Here is a 23,803-nt window from a genome sequence, read left to right as displayed (position 1 = left end):
TTCACCAACTCCTATCCACAATGCCCCATTTGAACTGCAGTTCAGAAAGTACCTGATAATTGCTAGAGACATTAGCTTTCTGTACAATGTATCATACAGAAACAAACAGTATTTTGTCTGGGAACCCTCCAACTTTTACCTTTGTTGCAAAGATTTTGCCTTCAGTAGGGAAAAAAAACATTACCGATTTTAAACTGATTTCTGGTAAGTGAATTTCTTAAGTATATACTTCAGATAACACTTTCAGCTGTGTTCTTGGACACAGCAGAGATCCTACATAGATACTTCCAAAACTTCTGCTTTTATGATCAGAGCTTTCCTCAACTTTAAATTGCAAGGGAAAAATAATGCTTGTTCAAAGCGTATCAGCTTTCTCCTACAGAAACCATTTACCAACTGGATGCAACCCGTTAATGCTGCCTGCTCACTTAGCAAGCATTTAAACCAAAGTTAGCAGTTTCCTCAGCTAACAGACATCTTTAGATCATCAGCTGCAAGTCTTCTTTCTTCCTAAGGGAGTATTTTCAGTGGATACATGTAATCATACTGTGAAGTTTCTTTGAAATAAGTGAAACAGTTATGTAAACTTCACACCAAGGAGTTAAGTTTGTCAAATAAGGGTGAAAATGTGTTTATTTGTTTTACTTGAACATGTTGGGCACTGGAGAACTTCCTAAAGTAGTTTTATCCACCAATGTATATTTGATTCAACATTTGTCATTAACAACGCACTGTATCCGTTTTAGTTTATCACCAGAGAAACCTGCCTTTGAGCTTTGGGGAGAAGGTGCTATTTTCCGGTCTGTAATTTAGTGCGGGTTAGTAGGGTGGTGGTAGGGAGCAATACTGCTTTATGAAAATGTATTTTTTTCTCATACGTGAGTATAACAGGCTGGTCGTCTGTGTTAGATGAAAATTACAGGATTGTTCTTATATTTTCAGCAGATTTTTTGGGGGGGTTCAAGTTTTCTTTGGGGAACATTATGCTTTGTTTTTATACCCCCATTAGACTCAGAATTATCTTAATTTATAACTTCTACGAAAATCAGTGGATGGCCTGTTTACAGTTATGTGGCTTAGTTAAGTTACTTTAATTCTCACCAATGAAATATTCTTCATTTTAATTAACTACAGCAGTATCTTTTTAAATTTTTTTTTCTTAGTTAAAATAAAATTAGGTGAATGTAAGACCCAAATGTAAGGAAAAAGCTGACTTATGGTCATGTTTAAAGACTAAAAAGACAGTGTCCTTTACAAATCAAATAGAATATCCGTAAGAGAAGTTAATATTGGGGATTATTATCCCAAGAATGTTGAATGTGAAGAAGAGTGCTGAGGGTTCTCAAGCACTGTGAAAAATGTAAGGGTAATCAGGCTTCCTTGTTGAATAATAAAATGAAGAAATTCTTAAATACCTATCTAAGATTTCAGTAGATGAACTCTAGCAAAGTAATTAGCCTGGTACACAAATTTAAGCTTAGTAAAGTCACCATAAAAATACTGCATCTTATTTGGAAGCAAAGTTTCAAGTTTGGAATTAAAGTATTAATGTTGTGTCTTCATTGACAGTCTGAAGTTTCCAAATAGGGCGTTTCCCTTAGGCACTGATAAATGTGAACAGAGTTACTTAAGCTCCTCTTCTGAAGTAACAGAGGTATTAATGGTAAATATAGAGCTGGTCATGTAAAGTTTTACTTTGTGTGTTAAGAAACAACTGTTTCTCAAAGCCTTCTGTATTAGTTTACACAGCCAAATTTCCATGTCTGTGAAACTGGAAAAGTATTCCTAGAGTCATATGCAGGTAAAAGTTAGCCACAGGGTTGCTGACTTTAATTTAAATAAAAGGTTAACAATTAATTAAATTCTTAAAGTAACTTATTAGATAACATTTGATAGCTACATTAAAAAGAGATTAAATCTTACAGTAGCACTCAATCTTTTGGATTTCTCAAGCCCCTGACAAGTTTGCAATGAAGTTGTGGGTCCTTATATAATAAATCAATTCTGCTGATACTGGAATTGTTTCCTGCTTACTCTTTGCAAAGCCTTCTAGAAACTCAGCAGAAAACAAGTGTTCACGAACCAGAGTGAAAAACGTTGCTTATGTCTTCTGGAAACATTCATCTGTAAGGAATAGCTCATGCTAACTAAAATATGGGGTGGGTGTAAGAAAAGCTGCTTAATGGAGTAATAGTATTTTTTGTTGTCTCTTTCATAAACGCAGTTATTAAACCTTGAATATTTTCAGCAGCTTGTTCCTCACTCTTTAGTTCTGGGGCTTTTTATTTTATCTATTTTACAAGGATGAGAAACATAATAGAGCTGGTTGAAAGCCAAATACCAGAATACCTTATACCTTAAACTGAAACTTATTTTCTCAAGTTCTTTTCCCGGAACACCGGGCAAATGCTTGGTTACATTTGTCTGTTTCTCTGTTCTGTCCCTGAAGTGAGCAGATCTAACCTCCAAAACCCAGACTTTGTATCAAATTTCAACAACAGCAGATTAAAAATCAAGTCAAAAAGAAGTTTCTCATTTTAGAGGAAACCTTTCAACCAGCCATTCTTAAATGTTTCTAGCCAGTTTTCTTTTTCATATGTAGCAGGAGAGGGAGAAATGCATAGCTTTTTGCAGCATTAGAATTTACCTGGAGAGAAATAGGCAAATAAATAATAAGTGAGGTGACTGCTGTTAAGCTACTTTCCTAAGAAATAACGGAACATAATTCTGTGAGCGTGACTGTCACAGGGTTTGCGTGGAGAGGTTTTTTTTATTACTATTATTTTCTTTAACTTGCCTGTCTCCGGTGAGACTGATTCTTATTTCATAGGAGCATTTGTGCTACAGATGAGCAATACAGACCTTTACAACTGGCAGTAATCACATACCACTCCACTTATTTGTTCTTGTCTGTGTTGCTAGTAACTACTTGTTATAGTGACTGTGGCATTGGGCTGGCATGAGACATTGATGACCTTCAAGTGACGGATGAAATAAAGTTGTACCTAAAACACAGCATACATGTGACACTACCATTCAAGAATCTAAATAGCTAACAGCTGAAGCTCCTTTGGTTAAATACATACAATCCTTTACGAACACAAGGAAAAGTTCATGCTGCAGCAAACTGGAATCAGTAACGGGAATGGAAGGAACATGGATTCATAGAATCATAGAATAACCAGGTTGAACCATAGAATAAGCAGACCCACCGAATCACCGAGTCCAACCATTCCTATCAAACACTAAACCATGCCCCTCAGCACCTCGTCCACCCGTGCCTTAAACACCTCCAGGGAAGGTGACTCAACCACCTCCCTGAGCAGCCTGTTCTAGTGCCCAATGACCCTTTCTGTGAAAAATTTTTTCCTAATGTCCAGCCTACATCTCCCCCAGCAGAGCTTGAGGCCATACCTCCTTTCAGGTAGTTGAAGAGAGCAATGAGGTCTCCCCTCAGCCTCCTCTTCTCCAGGCTAAACAACCCCAGCTCTCTCAGCTGTTCCTCATAAGGCCTGTTCTCCAGCCACCTCACCAGCTTCGTTGCTCTTCTCTGGACTCATTCCAGAGCCTCAACATCCTTTTTGTGGTGAGGGGCCCAGAACTGAACACAGGATTCGAGGAGCGGTCTCACCAGTGCTGAGTACAGAGGGAGAATAACCTCCCTGGACCTGCTGGTCACACCATTTCTCATCCAAGCCAAGATGCCATTGGCCTTCTTGGCCACCTGGGCACACTGCTGGCTCATGTTCAGTCACTGTCAACCAACACCCCCAGGTCCCTCTCCTCCAGGCAGCTTTCCAGCCAGACTTCTCCTAGTCTGTAGCACTGCACAGGGTTGTTGTGCCCCAAGTGCAGGACCTGGCACTTGGCCTTGTTAAACCTCATCCCACTGGTCTCAGCCCAGCGGTCCAGCCTGTTCAGATCCCTTTGCAGAGCCTCCCTACCCTCCAGCAGATCAACACTTCTACCCAGCTTAGTGTCGTCCGCAAACTTGCTAAGGGTGCACTCGATGCCTTCATCCAGGTCATTGATAAAGACATTGAACAGGGCTGGATCCAGCACTGAGCCCTGGGGAACCCCACTTGTCACTGGCCTCCAGCTGGATTTCACACCATTTACCACCACTCTCTGGGCCCGGCCATCCAACCAGTTTTCCACCCAGGAGAGTGTGCGCCTGTCCAGCCCAGAGGCTGACAGTTTCTCAAGCAGAACGCTGTGAGAAACTGTGTCAAAGGCTTTACTGAAGTCCAGGAAGACCACATCCACAGCCTTTCCCTCATCCAGCAGCCAAGTCACTTTGTCATAGAAGGTGATCAGGTTACTTTGGCAAGACCTGCCTTTTGTGAATCCATGTTGACTGGGCCTGATCACCCGGTTCTCTTGCATGTGCTTCATGATAGCACTCAAGATCACCTGCTCCATGACTTTCCCTGGCACTGAGGTCAGACTGACAGGCCTGTAGTTCCCTGGATCCTCCCTGTGACCCTTCTTGTAGATGGGCACAACATCAGCCAGCCTCCAGTCCAGTGGAACTTCCCCAGTCTTCCAGGACTGTTGGAAGATGATGGAAAGGGGTTTGGCCAGCACATCCGCCAGCTCCTTTAATACTGTTGGGTGGATCCCATCCAGCCCCATAGACTTGTGGGTGTCTAGTTGGGCTAGCAAGGCTCTGACCACCTCCTCTTGGATCATGGGAGCCTCATTTTGCTCCTCTAGCTCCTGGGTTTGTACAGAGGGAACGACCCTCCTTACAACTAAAGACTGAGGCAAAGAAGGCGTTAAGTACCTCAGCCTTATCCTCATCCCCTGTCACTGTTGTTCCTTCTGCGTCCAATAGGGACTGTATGGTCTCCCTAGTCCTCCTTTTATTATTGATATATTTATAGAAAGATTTTTTGTTATCTTTCACAGACTTTGCCAATCTGATTTCTAGTTGAGCCTTAGCCCTTCTGATTTTTTCTCTACACAATCTCACTTCCCTCTTGTAGTCCACCCAAGAGGCCTGTCCCCTCTTCCAGAGCCCATAAACATTTCTCTTCTTCTTGATATCACTCAAGATCTCTCTGTTCAACCAAGCTGGTTTTTTTCCCCTGCTGGCTTTTTTTCTGGAACATGGGGATGGCTTTCTCCTGAGCTGCTAGGATTTCCGTTTTGAAGAGCTCCCAGTCCTCATGGGCTCCCTTGCCCTTAAGTACTGTCTCCCATGAGACTTTGCCAACCAGCCTTCTGAAGAGTTCAAAGTCTGCCCTCTGGAAATTTAATGCTACTGTCCTGCTAACCACCCTCTTCACTTCACCTAGAACAGAAAACCCTGTCATCTCATGATCCACCTACTGCCACATCCCCCACAAGGCCTTCTCTGTTCACAAACAGCAGGTCCAGGAGGGCACCTTCCCTTGTTGGTTCATTCACCAGCTGTGCAAGGAAGTCGTCTTCCACACACTCCAGGAGCCTCCTAGACTGCTTCCTTTCTGCTCTATTGTACTTCCAGCAGATATCAGGAAGATTGAAGTCCCCCACAAGAACAAGAGGCATTGATCTAGAAATTAACCCCAGCTGTTTATAGAAGAGCTCATCAGCTGCTTCTCCTTGGCTGGGTGGTCTGTAACAGACTCACATCACAAAATCTACCTTCTGGTGGGCTCCTCTGATTTTAACCCACAGGCACTCAATCTCCTCATCACCACAATCCATCTCAACAGTGTCCAAGTCCTCCCTTACAAAGAGGGCTACCCCGCCTCCTCTCCTACCCTTCCTATCCCACCTGAAGAGTTTGTACCCCACCATAGCTGCACTCCAGTTATATGAGTCGTCCCACCACGTTTCCGTGATGGCAGTGACATCATAGGCTCCTTGCCCTACGACAGCTTCCAGCTCTTTCTTCTTATTCCCCACGCTGTGTGCATTGGTGTAAATGCACTTCAGCTGAGCTGCCGAGCCTTCAGCCCTCTTAGAGGGAACAGAGTTTGTTCCCAATTGCCTGGTAACTGGAGTAGCTAGCACCAGAGTTACATTCTAGGTATTGCAGTGATAATATTTAAAATGTTGTGACCTTGACAGCTATCTGATGTTGTGATCCATGTGGGAATAATAGTATTCCAAAAGAATAATGCTGTGATATGAACCTAAGTAGTGAAAAGTGAAAGAACTCCTGAGACCTAATACTGCCCCAACATATTGATGTGTGACTAAGAGCTTTGCTAGTGACTAGAGTACTAGAGTAATTTTTTAAATATTAGAAAATTTTAGAACCAAGTTAAATTTGATAAAAGTACCCGAGCTGTCACATATCTATTTCTATAAAACTTGGGGGTTTTGTTCAGGCTGTATTCCTCAATAGAAGAATCACATTGACAAAGTGATAAACATGAGTATTACTAAAACAATGTTGTGTTGCCTGCAGGCTTTTTGCATAGATAATCGTGATTTTTAATAACCTAGAATGTGATTTCTAAAGTATGTTTACATAGGCCAGGAGAAACACTTTTAGGCATAGTGCATGTTGATACAACTTGGATACTAGTCATAGGTTTTTATTCTCACTGTAAAATAATTCAGTTGGAAATTTTAAAGATTTGGATCCTAGGAGAAGAAAAACAGAGGCAGTTTCAGTGTTTTCTTCCAAAACTGTTAAGAATCAAAAAGTAGTTTACTTTGCAGATTATGTACGTAGTAAAATTTTACTTTCCCTAGTGTAATCATTATCAAAAACACGATGATGAACTACACCTGAAAATTGAGCTCCAAGTAGTAATAAAAGTAAATATGATTCGGTGTAGGGGTAGGCTCAGAAGAGCTACTTCCTGTTATCTGTTGTATGAAGTCTTTGTCCAAGAGACAAGAGCAATCCCTCAGTGAATCATTCTGTTCTAGAATATGTTTACCTTTTCCTAAATGCTCAGTATGTGCTAAGTCATATTTTCAAGCAATTTCTCTCCTGTTTGTAATAACTCTTGATTGATTATTGTTTGAGCTATACTGGCATCTGTTCTATTAAATTATTTTTACAGATTAACACCAAGTATTAAATGTGACCTTTAACTATCAAGTAATGTAAGCAGTGCAAAAGTGTTCTAATTGTCTGGATATACATATCATTGCAAATTTGTTCAAGTTGCATAGCATTTCATCAGTCAGTCCTTAGTTAGGAAGAAATATCAAGTTTTATAAAAAATGTCAAAATTGATCAATATAGTCACTTGAGAGACCCAAAGTGCGGATCCATGCATTTGTAGGCTAGAGCATACTCCTGTAAATTCAATAGCAATTTTAAATGTACCTGTAAATGTGAAAATGTCACTATTTGTATAAGTCTGGAATTTTTTTAAAAATACCTTAACTTTTGGAATTCTTTCCTTAAAAAAAATAGCATGGGTGCCTTTTACCTTTTACTTTCACTTGAATTAATTACATAATGCAAAATACATAATGTTTTTCTATGTTGGCTACTCCAAATTAACATAATAGCCTTCAAGCCATCAGCCCCCTTTCTTTTCTCTATGTGTACATACACAAGTATATTTTGTACAAGTATACTACAGCATACTGTTCACTTGTTATGAAGACTAAGTGATGGAGAGAGTGTAAGAAAAAATATTGGAAGAGAAGAATGCTGTTAGATTTTACTGCTATAATCTGGTTTATTTGTCAGATGGTATTTAATCTTCAAGATTTAAATTTTAGCTAGCTGATCTGCAGCAGACAGTGCAGAGCAGCAGGTGGCACTAGTGTAAATTCTGTATCGCTTTGCATGATAGATCTCTGAAGATGGGTATACGCTTTTTCATAGGGAACCTCTCGTTGAAGAAATACTGTCCCACTACAGCTGACATTTCCTGGCCACTATCTGACTCCAGGTCAGACACATACAACTGAACCACTCTTGCATGCAGAGGGCCAAGAGCAGCAGATAGATGCTCAGCACTGAAATTTGGCTGATCTCATCACATGCTAAGTGCAGCTGAGAGGCAGGAATAGCTCAACAACTATTCTTCCTGGCCTCCTTTCCTAACCAGTGTGCAAAGAGATATAAGTAGAGATAAGACTGGGCAAGTGAGTTGGGTAAGTATACTGTGGGGAGGATGTGGAAATCAAAAGTTTGGACATGAAGTCTAACTTTTCCCCTGGCCTTCTTGCAGTAACATTACTGTGCAGAAGTTGATCTATAGGGACTGTTTCTTCCTGGAGCAGAATTCTTCATGTAGCAGTTATGTTGACACATTGCTGGATGTCAGCTGCTTTCTCTTGCTCAGAAGTAATCACCAATAGCCAGCTGCTGTAAAACATCGGAGAAATTACAGTGATTGTAGTAGGCAGATTTTTAGTCCCTTGTGAATCATGCAGCATCTTGACTGACACTCAAGTCATCATGCTGCCCGTTACCTTTAAAATGTGCATATGGATGCTGTATTTAATCTTTAGACTTAACAGACTGTTTTTTCAAGGAGTTTAAAGAAGGATCTGTACTCCAAGAGATCATAACAGTTGAAAACTGTATTAGTCTCGGTGTGTAACTTTTAAGTGGAATACTGCATTAGCACTACATTCTTCCATCAGATTGTAGTGTCTGGTAATGCATTGTAGATTAAACTTTGTCCTGCAGACTTTGCTTTCAAATTGAGTCCCACAACTTCACCATTCAAGGGTCAGAGTTTATTTGATCTAGATACCGCGTTCTTAGGCTTAGTGAAAAAAAAATTTAAGCAGGTGCTTTTTTCTTAGAAGCAGATAAGAGAAGAAGAGAAGCAGCAGCAACTGCTTCAGTCCAGGCCTTGGGCTTAATGCAAATTCCATTCTAGATAGTGTTACATGGGAAACTTCTAGGGAAACAAGGATTTAAGTTCTTTCAACAAATATGCATGTAGATACATACAGGATATTTGATTATAAAAAGTGTACATGTGAATGTATGATTTGGGGGAAAAATATTATACGTCATCAAAATTATGCTATTATGCAAGGTCAGCTTTTGCACATCTGATAGTGAATTAAGAATTTATAAATATATCACAGTATCTACATAATACCAGCTTGTAGAATTCTGTATTATTTGCCTAGGTATTTTGAAGAAGGATTAGTTGTACCAACCTGTAAGCATTCTTTAAGAAAGTCTTAGATTCTGTGTAACGTGAGAGGGAAGCAGATCTTTCAGATAGCCAGAATCTATCATCTATCCTGCTACCATAGCACTGTTAAAGGAAAATGAGAGTGCCACTCACAGTCAAGAATTCCAATTTGTCAAAAATTAGCTTTCTGTATCTGTGCTCTCTGAAGAAGAACCACTAGGAAAAAGGAAGGATGGGGCAAAAAAAATATTCATGAAATTAAACTGAAGCACTATCATGAAGAGCAAATGATTCTCCCTGTCGTCACATGTAACAAACAGGGAGTGTTAACTTACCTTCCATGAAAGGTTTTGTCTGATAAAGGTAGTATAATTTGTCTGGCAGTGTTCTGTAGCAGAGGCTCAGTAAAAGCATAAGAAAGGGGCAAGTTGTCATGATTCTTTTTCCAGAATGATTTCCCAGTCTCCAGCAGCTTGTATTTCAGAAAGAGTGTCTGTAATGTAAGATGAGATTTTTTTTCATGTTGTTATGCAGTATCTTTTTAAGGCTGTGTAAACTTATAATACCATCAGAAAGGAATTCCGCATCTTATTACTTTACTTGTGTGACCTGCAGGTGACTTCTTTCATTTGTTTTGAATGTACCTCCTGTTAATTTTAGTTGATGACCTCTACTTCTTGTACTGGAAGAGACAGTGAACATTAACTATAAGCATTTTCTATGCCATCCTGCCATTTCTTTTCCAAGCTGAAGATTTCTATTATATTAAATTGTTCATTGTATGGAAGCTTTTCATATCATGGCTCATTCTTACTGCCCTTCTCAAGGCCTTTTCCAGTTCTGCTTTATCCCCTTCAAGGTAGGGAAGCCAGAACTGCATTTATAAATATAACTGGATTTATAAAGAAGGCTAAAAGCGTTGGTAAGAATAGGCATCACTGAAATTTAAGTATGAAAGGCAATGAAAAAAGGCTCAGTTTTTTTCTGCCCTGGGTTGACCGAGTGTTACAACCTTCATTTCTTTTTTTTCAATTCTTGTGCTTTAGAACCTATTCATAAAATTTAAGCATAATAAAATAACTTCTTGCTATTGATCTGAGCTTGCTTACTTTTAAGATTTTTTTTTTTATTTTCTTTTTTTGCAAGAGGAGGAGAGGAATGATTAAGAAATAAACTTCAGATTAAATTCTAACTCAGGTAGAGTCTGGTATTTATAGTCTGGTATATCCAAGCTATGTGGTTATTGACTGAAGATCACTGGATGATCTACTACTACTAAACAATTCATAACTTCTTTTTTTTCCTTTTTTTTAACCTACCAGTTTCAGAGGTTAATTCTCTCCAAAGTGAAGGAGTGGGAGCAAAGCACAGAAATGTGGTGATTCCCCTAACATACAATCAGGGACAAAAGACACTTCCCCTGAGCTGTATTCATTCAATACCTGAATCTTCAGAACTGGTTCTGTGTGTTTTGTACCCCATATATTCTCAGACAGAGAGAATTTTTGCGTGGAGTAATAATCGATAGGCGATGATTACATGAAATACTGGAAATTCAGGCCTTGGTAACTACTAGTTCTTCATAGATTTCTCTACAGAGGCTTTGAAGTATTGCATAAAGTGTCAACTTCTAGTATCACAACTGTTATAATTCTTTGTGAGTTTTGTAATGTGCAACGATACCTCTGTGTTTGAGAAATACGTCTTTGGTTAACATGCAAGTCTATCAAAACCTCTTTGCCCTATGTTCTGTTACCTGGACTTCAAGATACTAAGTCAGCAATGTTTTGAGCTTACCTTCATTTGTGCTTTCTTCTAAGATTCAAAATGTTTATTGATCTATCACCAGCAGAGCTCTTTGCTTTTAGAGTGGTTTTGTGCTTAGAAGTGGAAGATGTGTATGGGACAGTGATGCTGCAGTTATCTTTTATTCACTCATCTGAACTATCGGTTCTGTATAGAATTGCAAGTCATAGCTTTCTGTGTTTCAAATTGATGTTAAAAACTCTTATTCGTTTTAGTTTTCCAGAACTTTAGAAACTGCCTGAAAAAAAAAAACCTCAAACACACAAAACCCCACACAAAATTAGAAAACACAGTTCCTTAATGTTTAAAATTGATCCCTGCAATAAAACAAGGTATTGCTCAAGTAAAGTTGGGCAATATGCTACATATACAGGGATATATTCAGAGTCATTCAGTTGCAGCAGGCTTACAAACAAGAATGAAAGGTGGTAAGCTCTTGAAAAGCCACTAGCTAATGTTTATACTGTAGACAGGATTCAGCCACCTCTAAATTTTGTAGCAAATATTCTAATGAACAGAAATAACTCATAAACATGGCCTCTTTCATGATCTTTAAAAGCTGATGTCAGTTTAGTTGAAATATTCAACTTTTTACTTAAGCAAGTAAGTGGAACTTTTTTTACATAACTTACTGTGTTGTGTTTGTTTCTTTCCGCAAATAGGTGCAACTTGGGGCAAAGCTGCTAAGGACCGGTAGAACCAGTTTTTCTTTGCTTCAGACTAAAAATTCCAGTGCTTCAGGCTCTTTGAGAGCCTCCTGAATCTCTACAAACTAAATTCACCTAACATAGCATGATAGAAAGTTTAACCTTTTCCTAGTCTTATATGAATGACAAATTTTCTGATGTTTTAAGTGTTGGTCTTCTTTCGGTTTTCTTTCTCGGTTTTTCTGCGTAGAATGTTCTGCAGTCGAGATATGGCCCTCAGCCAAAGAGAAAAGGTTAAAATAAAACCTATCTGTTGAAACAGCTATACCTCTTTAGTTCATGGTTCTTAAAATATATTTAAATGACCTTCGGTATTGTGAGAGTACGAATGTCATGCTGGACTGCATTTCTCTCTTTAAAAAAGAAGTGGTAATTTTAATTCATCTCTTATCAGAAGTTAAACACTGTAAACAAAATGCTCAATTGACTCAAATCAGCACTAACAGAACACAGTCAGTAGTAGTTGTTGTAATTAAAGTGTTTGACACAAAGGATTCTTACAGTTGCAAAGACAGTCTTCCTTGTTTTGTAGATGAGGAGTTTTATACACAGCGATTTCATTAAAGTGAAAGTACATCTCTTTACCGAAGATATGTTGATGTTTTTCTAAGAATTAGGTGTCGGCTGTATTAATGTTCACAGAAATTTTGCTGGCATCATTTTCTAGCTCTTCCACTAACACCATAATAATTCATTTTAAATGCTTTCTAATAAATCTGGCAAAAATTAATCTGTAAAAGTTGGACTTAATTTCTCCAGCTCTTTTCTTCAATCTTTAATCATATATAAATTTTTTTTAAAAATACATTTTTTTTGTTTCCTCAACTATTGCTTCCCCAAAAAAGAGCAAGCTAAATTTATTTAAAAGTTTCATAGCATTAGAATTAATTTTCTCACTGAATCACATCTGAGAAGTACCAAAATATCAGGCCCCCACCACCACCCACCACATCCCAGACACATCTGTGAGGTTCACAGGGCTCATTTATATCAGTACCATTGTGATCTTTGAAATATATAAAAGCTCAAAGACAGGTACTTTGTGAATTGAATGTACAAAGTGGTGCTTTTACCTGAACTACATGATTTATATAGGAAGTATGTTTTAGAATCATAGAATAGTTAGGGTTAGAAGGGACCTTAAAGATCGTCTAGTTCCAAGCCCCCTGCCATGGGCAGGGACATCCCACTAGATCAGGTTACTGAAGGCCCCATCCAACCAGTTTTACTTCATAAGACTTTTTAAAATTGGAAATCCAGCACTGACTTAAGCCACAGCTTTTTGTTGTTCAAATAATTTATATTTATTCAAGTTACTGCATTATACACAGCTTTCCCAAACATTATTATGCATATATTATCAACTAAAATCAGAGTAAATATATTAAAATACTGTAACAGGTAGTATTCCTTGTATGTTACCTATTACAACAGTGTACAAATGCTATAACAAGTAGATTAATGGGAGCTATGAATCCTGGCAAATACCAGTGCCAAGTAAGTTTGATTTACTGTATATAGTTTTCACAGGGATTATGTTGTATTTTGAACATGCCTTTCAAACTGTTTTGCTACTTCAGGATGCAGCAGACCTTAACATGTACATTTTGGGGGATCTTGTTCAGTTCTGAGAGGATGAGTGTTAATGAAAGTTGCAGGTCCTGTATCAGGTGAAGCATTCACTGTTTGTTCCATCGGGTCAAAACACATAGGGCACAACTGAAAAAAAAAAAAGTACTCTTGAGTAGGTCAGAGTCTGAGGAACCCTGGCAGAATACACATACTAGCCTACAGTTGGAATGCAGACACAAAACAGATGGATCCACTGTACCATTCAGAAAACGTCCATTGATGTTTTTAAATGTAGAAAAACAGTACATCATCCTTAAAAGGAAGTTTGCATAACTAATTAACTTCTAGAGTCCTGGAAGTGTGTGGGAGGATTATAGCATTAGAGGTTTTGTATGTGCCAGACTACTAACCTGCCCTTGACTCAATTCTGACAATTATACATTCATGGCCACGTATGAATTGGCTTGATGTTTGCGGTTAGTTCTCACAGCCTGAAATACTGATAATAAACATGAAGTTGGACATGAAATACGAGTGGTATAAGAAAGCTTGCACTGTTGCTGTGGAGGGAGTTCACATAACACCTCCAAGCATTTACAGAACTTCAAGGTGTAAATAACATTAGACAATACTTCCTTCATCCTCTCACAATAAGAAAAGATTCTTTCTAAATATATCTTCTGTGTCACCTAGTTACTGTCTTTGATCAGACAACATGCCTAGTGACAAACTTCTGAAAGCATGTCGAGTCGCCTTGTCTCTCAAAAATCCTGACAAACAAGCCTCCTCGATTTCCTGTTTCAGTATCACATAGATAATTAAAGTCAAAGCAAAGATTAATTAAGTAATTAATCTCCTGCTTCTACACAAATAAATGCAGGCTGCCTCATAAACATTAAGGAGACCCTATCAGTGAGCTGTAAGAAAGTTGCCTCCAACAGGAAATCCTAAAATAGTTGGAAAGATCTAGTAAAAAGGGTTAAAAAGTAACAAAGTAGTAAACTTCTGCTTTGCAAAACAAGTGCCTTCCTGTGTTACAGCAGTCCAAATTTGCTTGCTGCATCCATGAAAGTTGTTCATTCAGCGAAGGTCAAAGGTTTTGTTGTTGATACACCAGCTGATCATCTGTAAGCCTGTCAGGCTGTACTGCTGAGCATAACAAACTGCTGTGCATTGCTGATGTGCGTCACAGGACCCTGGGGTTTTGCACGGGGATTAGTCAGGCTGTATTTGGAAACGCCCTCAACTGCACCTTGTGCTGCTATATTAGTGTTTCTCAAGCAAGAGGAATTTTCTTTTGCTTCTGCAGCTGCTCCTGCAAAACCCTCTGGTAAGTGTGCACAGCTTCTGTCAACAGTACTGACTTTGTGTTCTGCCTGCATTTCTAAGCCAAGGTTATGAGGGTGGGCTTTACTTAGAGTTGTTTATTGTGACAAGCTATGTTATTGAAACAAAAAAATTGATAGCATAGAATTGGCAGCAGCAATGAAGCGATAAATATATTTACTAGTTTTTATTGAATAGGTTAATTCAACTTAAATGTTCCTTTTAAATATGTAACAGAGAAGTGTGGGTATTTTCAGAGGGACATAGCTATGTACCGTGTATGTCTGCTTTTATTTCTATACAGCAGGAATAGCAAAGATTATATAATATAGCACACCAGTTCTTAAAAGGATTTGGTTGGTTTTTGTTGGCAGCCTGTATGCAAGCCCTGCGTCTCTGGACTCTGCTTGCCACCTATGCTGTTGCAGTAGGACAAAATCAAGGACAGAAGAATCAGGAGTGCCCTAAGCTCAACGCACAGGTACTCTCCTTTAAAAGCACAGCAGGAAATACTGCTGTCATGTTTTCTGTTAAAGCTTGCTCTCCAGATTTTTTTTATATGGTGCATTTTTTTCCAAAGAGAATATCAGAATCCAGCACATTAAGTGTAAAAATATGTAAATAAATAAACAAAATAAAACAAGAAAAATTCTTTTTAGCATGCATCCTATTCCATTTCTTTAAATGGCTTAGGTTGTGAAGCCTCTTCCAGTTATGTCGTTAACCTGTGCTGGGTATCTAGTTTTACAGCATGTTATCAAGCGACTGGGAAGATATTCAATATTCTGTTATTTCATTTCCATAATAACATTTGGCTATTTAGTAGTCCTAAGGCTATTTCTTGGCAAAACTATCAGAAGAGTAATTTGGTAATTACTAGTTACCATATTTCTTACTGTATTAAAGTTTACATCATATGATTATAAATCATATTATGATTTTGGGTTTGGTAATTATAAATTAATAAATATATGTCCTGAGCTCAGGTTATGCCAGCAGAGTACATGATCACTAGTGCAGTTCTTCTGACTAGCTGCATGTAATGGACTTACTGATGTGACTACACTCCTGTCCAGTAGCTTTTAATGTTCCTCTCGAAAAGATGAGTCCACTAACATCTGGGATTGCTAAAAAAAGCCTCGATTGCACTTATGGTCCAAAATTCAAATTATCTCAATTAAGGACAATGCTTTATACATGTATGAGCATATGAACACATGTAGCTATGTATAAGCACACACAGATGGAGGAGAATATACACACACACTCTTTTTCTGTGGTTTTTGTTATGGCTCCCCCAATCCTTGCAACTCATACGTTGGCAAACAGCAGAAGTTACAAAGACGCTTGCATGCTTTTCAAAATATTGTTTTATAAGCTTTGTTTTCTAGAGTAAATAGATGGAAGAAATGTTCGGAAATAATAGCAAAACCAAAATGAAAGTGGAAAATGATATGTAAATGTAAGTTAAGGAATGTGCCCCTTTTCTTTATAATTTCACCGAACTTACTTTCTGCCACCAAGAACACCAAAACCAATTTTCTGTATCTTGCCAGGGTATCATATGTCACAGCTATCACTAATGCCATGCCCTACCTTTTTTTGGTACACGTCCATAAGTAAGTACATGTGATAGCTAGTCTCAGGCCTTGGATATGGTCATCTGCAGTTCCCAAAATAAATTTTATGTATTCTTGCTTTATACTCTTTTAACATGGAAGCTGTCACCATAGTCCAGAAATACAATTTACAAATAATAATACATTTTATGCCTTTGCATTTTAGCTTGTTCAGAAGTAACATTAATAGTTCCCTCTCCTTGTCAGCCCACCCTTGTGTATCCTCTCTAAGAAAAGTTAGTAGGTTTGGAACCCAGTCTAGTCTAGGGCAGGTTTACCAGCAAAGTATAAAAAAGGAAATTGTGTGATAATTGAAATTCACATACTGTCAATAGTATTATGGCTAGTTCTTATTCATTGTCATATCACTTATCACAAAATTTTGTGGAATTTTTTTAATATATTTGTAGTTGCGAGAACAGTTCTTTAGAATTACTGACACCTAACAAAGCACTCTATCAATCATTGAGAATTATAGAGAAGATCACTTAAAATTTTATCCAGCCATAATGGGTAGCGTTTTCTTAGCAATGATTTTGGGGAGGCATTCATACTAGATTAGTCTTTGCAAAATAAGAAAACTTTGTGTTTGCCAAGTAGTGTAGGCTTACAGGGTATCAGTATACCAGTATTTTGCCCCATTTTTTTATGTCAAAGCATTACTTAGCAGACTCATGATGATAACTTCTTATATTTTTAGTTATTACTAGTAATATTTCAAGCTGTGTAACCAGATTTGACTCTGAAATGAGCTGTATCTCCATGTAGTTGAGATAGCAAGTCATTCAGCAGCATTCTTCCCAACTTAAAATCACAACAAAAGGTCCCACAGTTGTCCTTTATATGAGGTTTCCTAACGTTGTTGTTTTACTGGGTAGGGAAGTAGATGCTTTAGTGGATTCAGAAGTTCAGTATAATCTTAACTCCAGACTATGACATTACAGCTTGACCACACAATCAGTTATTAATTCCCTACGATAGCTGATTGGAAATGCCTCCTACAGCAGCTGTGAATTCACTTAGATACCTGCCTTTCATTTTAGTGATTATGACTAATTCTTGTTTTATAATCGAACTGATGTGGCATTGCCTTAGGCACACAGTCTCAAATACTAAGAAAACAATATATATAAGCAGCACCCAGATACAAAATAAAAGCAGCTCTGTTTGCATTCCTGCTATCCATTTGTATTTAAGAGACTTTATTCCAAAACTAGAATTCAATCCATTCTTTTCCTCTTTATTTAACTCAGCTACACAGATGCGTGTCTCATGTACTAAATAGTCTTGTAATTTTCAGAACTATCCTTGTTGTAAATGACCCATTCTGTGGTTTGTAGGACTGGGGAATTTCCAAACCTGCGTGAATCCATTACTGTTCATTCATCAAGGTATGACTATATCATTGTTAGCTGCAAAAGAATTTGCTACATCCTTATTCCATTTACTTGCTATCACAAACAAGCAGCTATTTTTTTCCTTTTCATAAAACCAATTAAGCTCAACCTTTAAAACAATCTGTTTCAGTTTTGTTCTTCTTGCTTCTCTTTGAAGTCTCTTTAAAAACGTCAGAGACTAGAAACTTAAATGTATTTGTGGCCAGTGTATACACCAGACACTAATTACCTTTGGGAGTTGTCATCATTTAACATGTGTTTTTAGAAGGGAGACCAGCCTTCAGTAACACATAGATGTCCGTGGTAAGAAAGCAGAACTCTTCTCACACTTCTATTAAAAGACAGAAAAAATAAGAGCATTTAACTGATTCAATATGATTTATTTCAGACGTCATAATGAAATATTAATTCCCTTTCCTATGCTTATATAGTTTTAGTTCTGTATATAGAAGCTCCTTGCTCTGAAAAGTTTTCTTGCTTGTTTTAGGTGTTACAGAGATTTTGGTTTGGCTGTCTCTCCATACTTATTCTTCCCATCAACTCAAGGATCAGAATTTTCTATCTTTTGTGTATACTGATTTGACCCTTAGAGCTTTCTTAAACAAGTAATAGAAACATAAATTTTATCAAATTGACTGAACTTTTCTTATTAGCGTTTTTTCACTCTTTATTCTTTCATTTGTCTTATCTGCTCTTTCCAACTTGAATCTGCTTGTCTCTTTCAGCTCTGAACAATGACAAATAAGTAGCAAAAAAATGACAGCTAAACTGGGCAGAAGTGTAAGAAAATGAAGGTGACTGTTTGCCAGAACACTGGTGGACTGCTTATTAGACAGTTTCATTTGCTTCTAACTTAATCATGATAAAACCTAAATAAAAGAATTGCTACTTAATGATCAGTTCCAAATGTGAATACAAGGAATTAGTGATGGGGACAGTGGCTGTGTCAACTGACTATATTTGTCTAAGGCTTCATCAGATGCCATATCCATAATGAAGATTTGGTTTTGCCTATGAAAGTGCATGTGAGATTGAAATAGTCTGGCTTATACTCATTGCAGAATACCCTTTTTTACCCCCTCTAAATTAAGTACTCTTTAGTCAACTTGTGTTGAAATTGTGTAAAAATGAAAGGTGTATTAGAAAAAAATGAACTTTAAAACTGATTGTGAATAAGAGTATCAGCTTACAACATCAAAGCAGGAAGCTTTCATCATACTTAAAATCTTAGGCAATGTCTTGTTTAACATCATCTACTGAAGTGTTTACAACGGAGGTTTTTCCTTGGGCTGTCTTACCAAAGGCCTCATTCTGAAATAGAACAGTAGCAAGCAATCCAGCTTTACTCATAGTTTCTCCCACTGATCTCTTCCATCTCCCACAACATCTGTTCTGTTTAAATCAGTTATATTAAGAAGTCTGTTGCTTAGCATCCAAGTAAACCAAATAATGTTTGAATTATTTCTTACAAAAGCATGCATTTGGATTTCACCATTTTTATTTGCATTCCAAGTCTAAAAACACGTATATAATTTGCTTACTGAAAGTCAAAGGAATTATATTAGTCAATTTACAGTGGAAAAAAAAAAAGCAAAACAGAATCAAATTGCTTTTACTTTCATTATAGAGAAAAAATGCTGTATACACACCAAACAAGTAGTAATGTTACTTTTGTTCACCATCACTGTATAACACACAAAAGAAATACAATAAAATCCCTTTAAAGAGCAGCAAATTGTTCAAATTTTATTTTGTGAAGCTAGTTCTGCTGATAATTGTGAATAAATATCTATAAATGCTTTGTAAATATGTTTTGCAAAAGACTAGGGAATTCTTTAATGAATAATTTTCAGGAATTTTAACACTCATTGGCTTGGTGCATCTGATAACTGGAAGCCAATCTTAATATATCTTTTTTTTTAAATTTGCTTTGCTAATAAAAGTAGTGAGGCACTGCAGCCACACAGAGAACAACTATCTTGGTTTAGGAGGTACCACTTTTACAGAAAATGTCTTTGCCACAGGATAGCAAAGGAAAACTTTAAATCTTCAAAACTAAGTGAAATGAATCTAGTTTGTTTCTTTATGAGACTTACAAAGCAAAGAAGTAGTAAATAGCCTGTCATGACTTAAGAATTTTTTGCAAGATACTCTGGTGAATTTTTTTCAATGGGTGGAAATCCTTGGAAGATTAGCAAAGGCTCAAGATTAGGGTTTTAGAAGTATTTCTGATTTCTTTTTTTATTAGTGTCTTTGAGGATATCAGCCAGAAAGCAGAAGTAAGCATAGTGGGAGTTATAATTATTCGTTACATTGAAAAATAGGAGCACTGATGTGGAAGAAAAGATGCAATTCAGCAAGACTAAATGAAAAATTTAGCACATTTTGCAACTACTAGTTTCTGCTTATGAGTAATATTGAAGAATATTTGATCATAACCAACTGCATTTGAATTGTTATCACCATGTTACTTCTAGCAAAGTAAGCATATTCAAATTCGTATGCAAAAATATCTGAAGACATGGGCTACAGCAGCTCTTAAGCTGAGGCCTGAACAGAGTAGAGCAGAAAGGTTATACCCACAGTTATGGATGCTGTGTTTCAAGAAAAATATGGCTCAAATGGATGGGACAGGACAACATCACGAATTGTCAAAAGGTTAGGAAATTGTACTGTACAAAAGGAAAATGAAGAAACTGGGATTATTTAGTTCTGGAAGGAGATTCAGTGACCTAAAATTACAGTAAGGGAGGTTAAATAGAGATTAAGCAACTTTTTCTGAACATAGAGACAGTTGAGAACTAAAATGCGTGGTTGAGGAAAATGAGGACTATGTGAGTGGTGGTTTTGAAGAATCAGTTAGGCAAGTACCTGTCAAGAATCATGCAATCACCACGTTGGAAAAGACCTCTTGGAACATTGAGTCCAACCATTCCTATCTGCCACTAAACCATATCCCTGAGCACCATATCTACCTGTCTTTTAAATACCTCCAGGGATGGTGACTCAACCACCTCCCTGGGCAGCCTCTGCCAGTGCCCAGTGACACTGAGGTCTCCCCTCAGCCTCCTCTTCTCCAGGCTAAACAACCCCAGCTCTCTCAGCCGCTCCTCGTAAGGCCTGTTCTCCAGCCCCCTCACCAGCTTCGTTGCTCTTCTCTGGACTCACTCCAGAGCCTCAACATCCTTCTTGGGGTGAGGGGCCCAGAACTGAACACAGGATTCGAGCAGCGGTCTCACCAGTGCCGAGTACAGAGGGAGAATAACCTCCCTGGACCTGCTGGTCACACCGTTTCTGATCCAAGCCAAGATGCCATTGGCCTTCTTGGCCACCTGGGCACACTGCTGGCTCATGTTCAGTCGGCTGTCAACCAACACCCAGGTCCCTCTCCTCCAGGCAGCTTTCTAGACAGACTTCTCCTAGTCTGTAGCACTGCATAGGGTTGTTGTGCCCCAAGTGCAGGACCCGGCATTTGACCTTGTTAAACCTCATCCCGCTGGTCTCAGCCCAGCAGTCCAGCCTGTTCAGATCCCTTTGCAGAGCCTCCCTACCCTCCAGCAGATACAATCTTCCACCCAGCTTAGTGTCGTCCGCAAACTTGCTAAGGGTGCACTCGATGCCTTCATCCAGGTCATTGATAAAGACACTGAACAGGACTGGACCCAGCACTGAACCGTGGGGAACCCCACTTGTCGCTGGCCTCCAGCTGGATTTAACTCCATTTCCCACCACTCTCTGGGCCCTGCCATCCAACCAGTTTTCCACCCAGGAGAGTGTGCGCCTGTCCAGCCCAGAGGCTGACAGTTTCTCAAGCAGAATGCTGTGAGAAACTGTGTCAAAGGCTTTACTGAAATCCAAGAAGACCACATCCACAGCCTTTCCCTCGTCCAGTAGGCAGGCCACTTTCTCATAGAAGGCGATCAGGTTAGTTTGGCAAGACCTGCCTTGCGTGAACCCCTGTTGACTGGGCCTGATCACCCGGTTCTCTTGCATGTGCTTCATGATAGCACTCAAGATCACCTGTTCCATGACTTCCCCAAGCACTGAGGTCAGACTGACAGGCCTGTAGTTCCCTGGATCCTCCCTGCGACCCTTCTTGTAGATGGGTATAACATCAGCCAGCCTCCAGTCCAGTGGAACTTCCCCAGTCTTCCAGGACTGTTGGAAGATGATGGAAAGGGGTTTGGCAAGCACATCCACCAGCGCCCTCAATACCCTCAGGTAGATACCATCCAGCCCCACAGACTTGTGAGTGTTTAATTGGCCAAGCAAGACTCTAACCACCTCCTTTTGGATCATGGGAGCTTTGTTCTACTCCTCTAGCTCCTGGGGATGTATACATAGGGAACAACTTTCTTTACTATTAAAGACTGAGGCAAAGAAGGCATTAAGTACTTCAGCCTTGTCTTCATCCTTTGTCACAGTTGTTCCCTTTGCATCCAATAAAGACTGAATAGTCTTCCTGGTCCACCTTTTACTATTGATGTATTTGTAGAAAGATTTTTTATTATCTTTCACAGAACTGGCCAATCTGAGCTCTGGTTGGGCTTTAGCCCTCCTGATTTTTCCGCTGCATGATCTCACTTCTTCCCTGTAGTCCACTCAAGATGCCTGTCCCTTCTTCCAAAGTTCATAGACATTCCTGTTCTTTTTGATGTCCTCCCAGATCTCTCTGCTCAACCAAGCTGTATTTTTTCCCTGCCAGCTCATTTTCCGGCACATGGGGATGACTTGCTCCTGCGCTGCCCGAATTTCCTTCTTGGGCCAGAAGGGCACCCAGCCCTCTTGGGCTCCCTTGCCCTTAAGGACTGTCTCTCATGGGACTTTATCAACCAGCCTTCTGGACAGTCCAAAGTCTGCCTTCTGGAATTTTAAGGTGGCTGTTCTGCTAACCCCCCTCCTCACCTCACCTAGAACTGAGAATTCTACCATCTCATGATCACTTTGCCCCAGTCGTCCTCCAACCATCACATCTCCCATAAGGCCTTCTCTGTTCACGAACAGCAGGTCCAGGAGGGTGCCTTCCCTTGTTGGTTCACTCACCAGCTGTGTGAGGAAGTTGTCTTCCACACACTCTAGGAACCTCCTAGACTGCTTCCTTTCTGCTGTATTGTACCTCCCGCAGACATCTGGTAGATGAAAGTCTCCCACAAAGACAAGAGCTTGAGACTCCTCCCAGATGTTTGTAGAAGAGCTCGTCAGCTTCTTCTGTTTGGCTAGATGGTCTATAACAGACTCCCATCACAACATCTGCTTTCCTGTGGGCTCTTATGATTTTTACCCACAGACACTCAATCCTGTCATCACCATAATCAAGCTCGATGGTATCAAAGCACTCTCTAACACAGAGGGTGATCGCACCACCTCTCCTACCTTTCCTGTCCCGCCTGAAGTGTTAGTACCCCACCATAGCAGCACTCCAGTTATGCGAGTCATCCCACCACGTTTCCGTGATGGCAACTGTGTCATAGTCTCCTTGCCCTACAACAGCTTCCAAATCTTCCTGTTTATTGCCCATGCTGCATGCATTGGTGTAGATGCACTTCAGTTGGGCTGTTAATCCCTCAGCTTTCATAAAGAGAATAGTCTTCATTCCCAAATGACTGGTCCTTGGATTATCCAACCCATCAGTGCCAATTACATCATTTCTGTCACGAGATGTACTCACCCCAACTCTCTCTGAGTTCATATATTCTAGGTCCTCAGCAGTACACCATCTCTCAGGCACTGGAGTGCCATTTCCAGGCTCACTCCTCTCTAGCCTGGCTTCATCCCTTTCCCCCTTCACGTGTAGTTTAAAGCTCTGTTAATGAGCCCTGCCAGATTTTTGGTCAGAATTTTTGTACCCCTAGGGGACAAGTGTGTCCCATCCCTGGTAAGGAAGCCTGGAGGTGTGTAGGCCAGTCCATGATCAAAGAACCCAAAAGTTTGCTCCTCACACCGGGTTTGGAGGCAGGTATTAATTGACTGATTTTTCTTGCTCTCTCCCTCTTCATTCCTTGTTGTTGGAATGGTGGAGGTAAACGCTACTTGTACCCCGGAGCCCTTCACCATTCTTCCCAGGGTTCTGAAGTCCCTCCCTGAAGAATAATGTAGCTGTAATAGTTTGTTCTTCCCTGAGGGCAGAGTGGACTAGAGATGATATTTAAAGGTACTTCTAGCTCCTTCTTTTCCCTGTATCTTTTCCATTACAACAACATGTCTTTGCAAGACTTTAAAATGTCTCAGATGAAAACTTAATTGCAGTTTGACTGCAACACCGTTGTTGCTAATAAACAAAAGGCTGAGTAGCATCAAGAGCAGGAAGAAAA

At 39.3% G+C, this 23,803-nt stretch overlaps 1 protein-coding gene and 1 long non-coding RNA gene across 10 annotated transcripts in view; one reads left to right on the top strand and one right to left on the bottom strand.

The window, feature by feature from the left end:
- NT5C3A (5'-nucleotidase, cytosolic IIIA) overlaps positions 1-23,803 on the top strand; it is a 32,571-nt gene that overhangs the window by 1,546 nt on the left and 7,222 nt on the right. For 2 of the 6 annotated variants that reach the window (XM_069859839.1, XM_069859841.1), the window contains exon 2: positions 14,851-14,957. The exons of 1 other annotated variant lie outside the window; for it this stretch is intronic. In XM_069859839.1, coding sequence (XP_069715940.1) covers positions 14,851-14,957 — 107 coding nt within the window. Of the gene's footprint in view, positions 1-14,324; positions 14,481-14,850; positions 14,958-17,395; positions 17,487-23,803 lie in introns of those variants that run through there. 3 more of the 6 variants (XM_069859842.1, XM_069859838.1, XM_069859843.1) reach the window with 3 other exon arrangements.
- Positions 6,350-12,236, bottom strand: LOC138722070 (uncharacterized). Of its 4 annotated transcripts, none has more exons than XR_011337658.1 (3): positions 12,080-12,236; positions 9,088-9,558; positions 6,350-8,275 (listed from the first exon to the last, which is right to left on the bottom strand). It is a non-coding gene; the product is annotated as an uncharacterized lncRNA (long non-coding RNA). The 4 variants fall into 4 exon arrangements; XR_011337655.1 differs by lacking the exon at positions 12,080-12,236 and adding an exon at positions 11,504-12,058; XR_011337656.1 differs by lacking the exon at positions 12,080-12,236 and having other exon boundaries at positions 9,088-9,281; positions 9,401-9,935.

The sequence above is a fragment of the Phaenicophaeus curvirostris genome, chromosome 6 (assembly GCF_032191515.1).
Source record: "Phaenicophaeus curvirostris isolate KB17595 chromosome 6, BPBGC_Pcur_1.0, whole genome shotgun sequence".
Lineage (NCBI taxonomy): Eukaryota > Metazoa > Chordata > Aves > Cuculiformes > Cuculidae > Phaenicophaeus > Phaenicophaeus curvirostris.
Note: the sequence above shows the minus strand (reverse complement) of the source record. Positions and strands in the feature narration are given on the sequence as shown.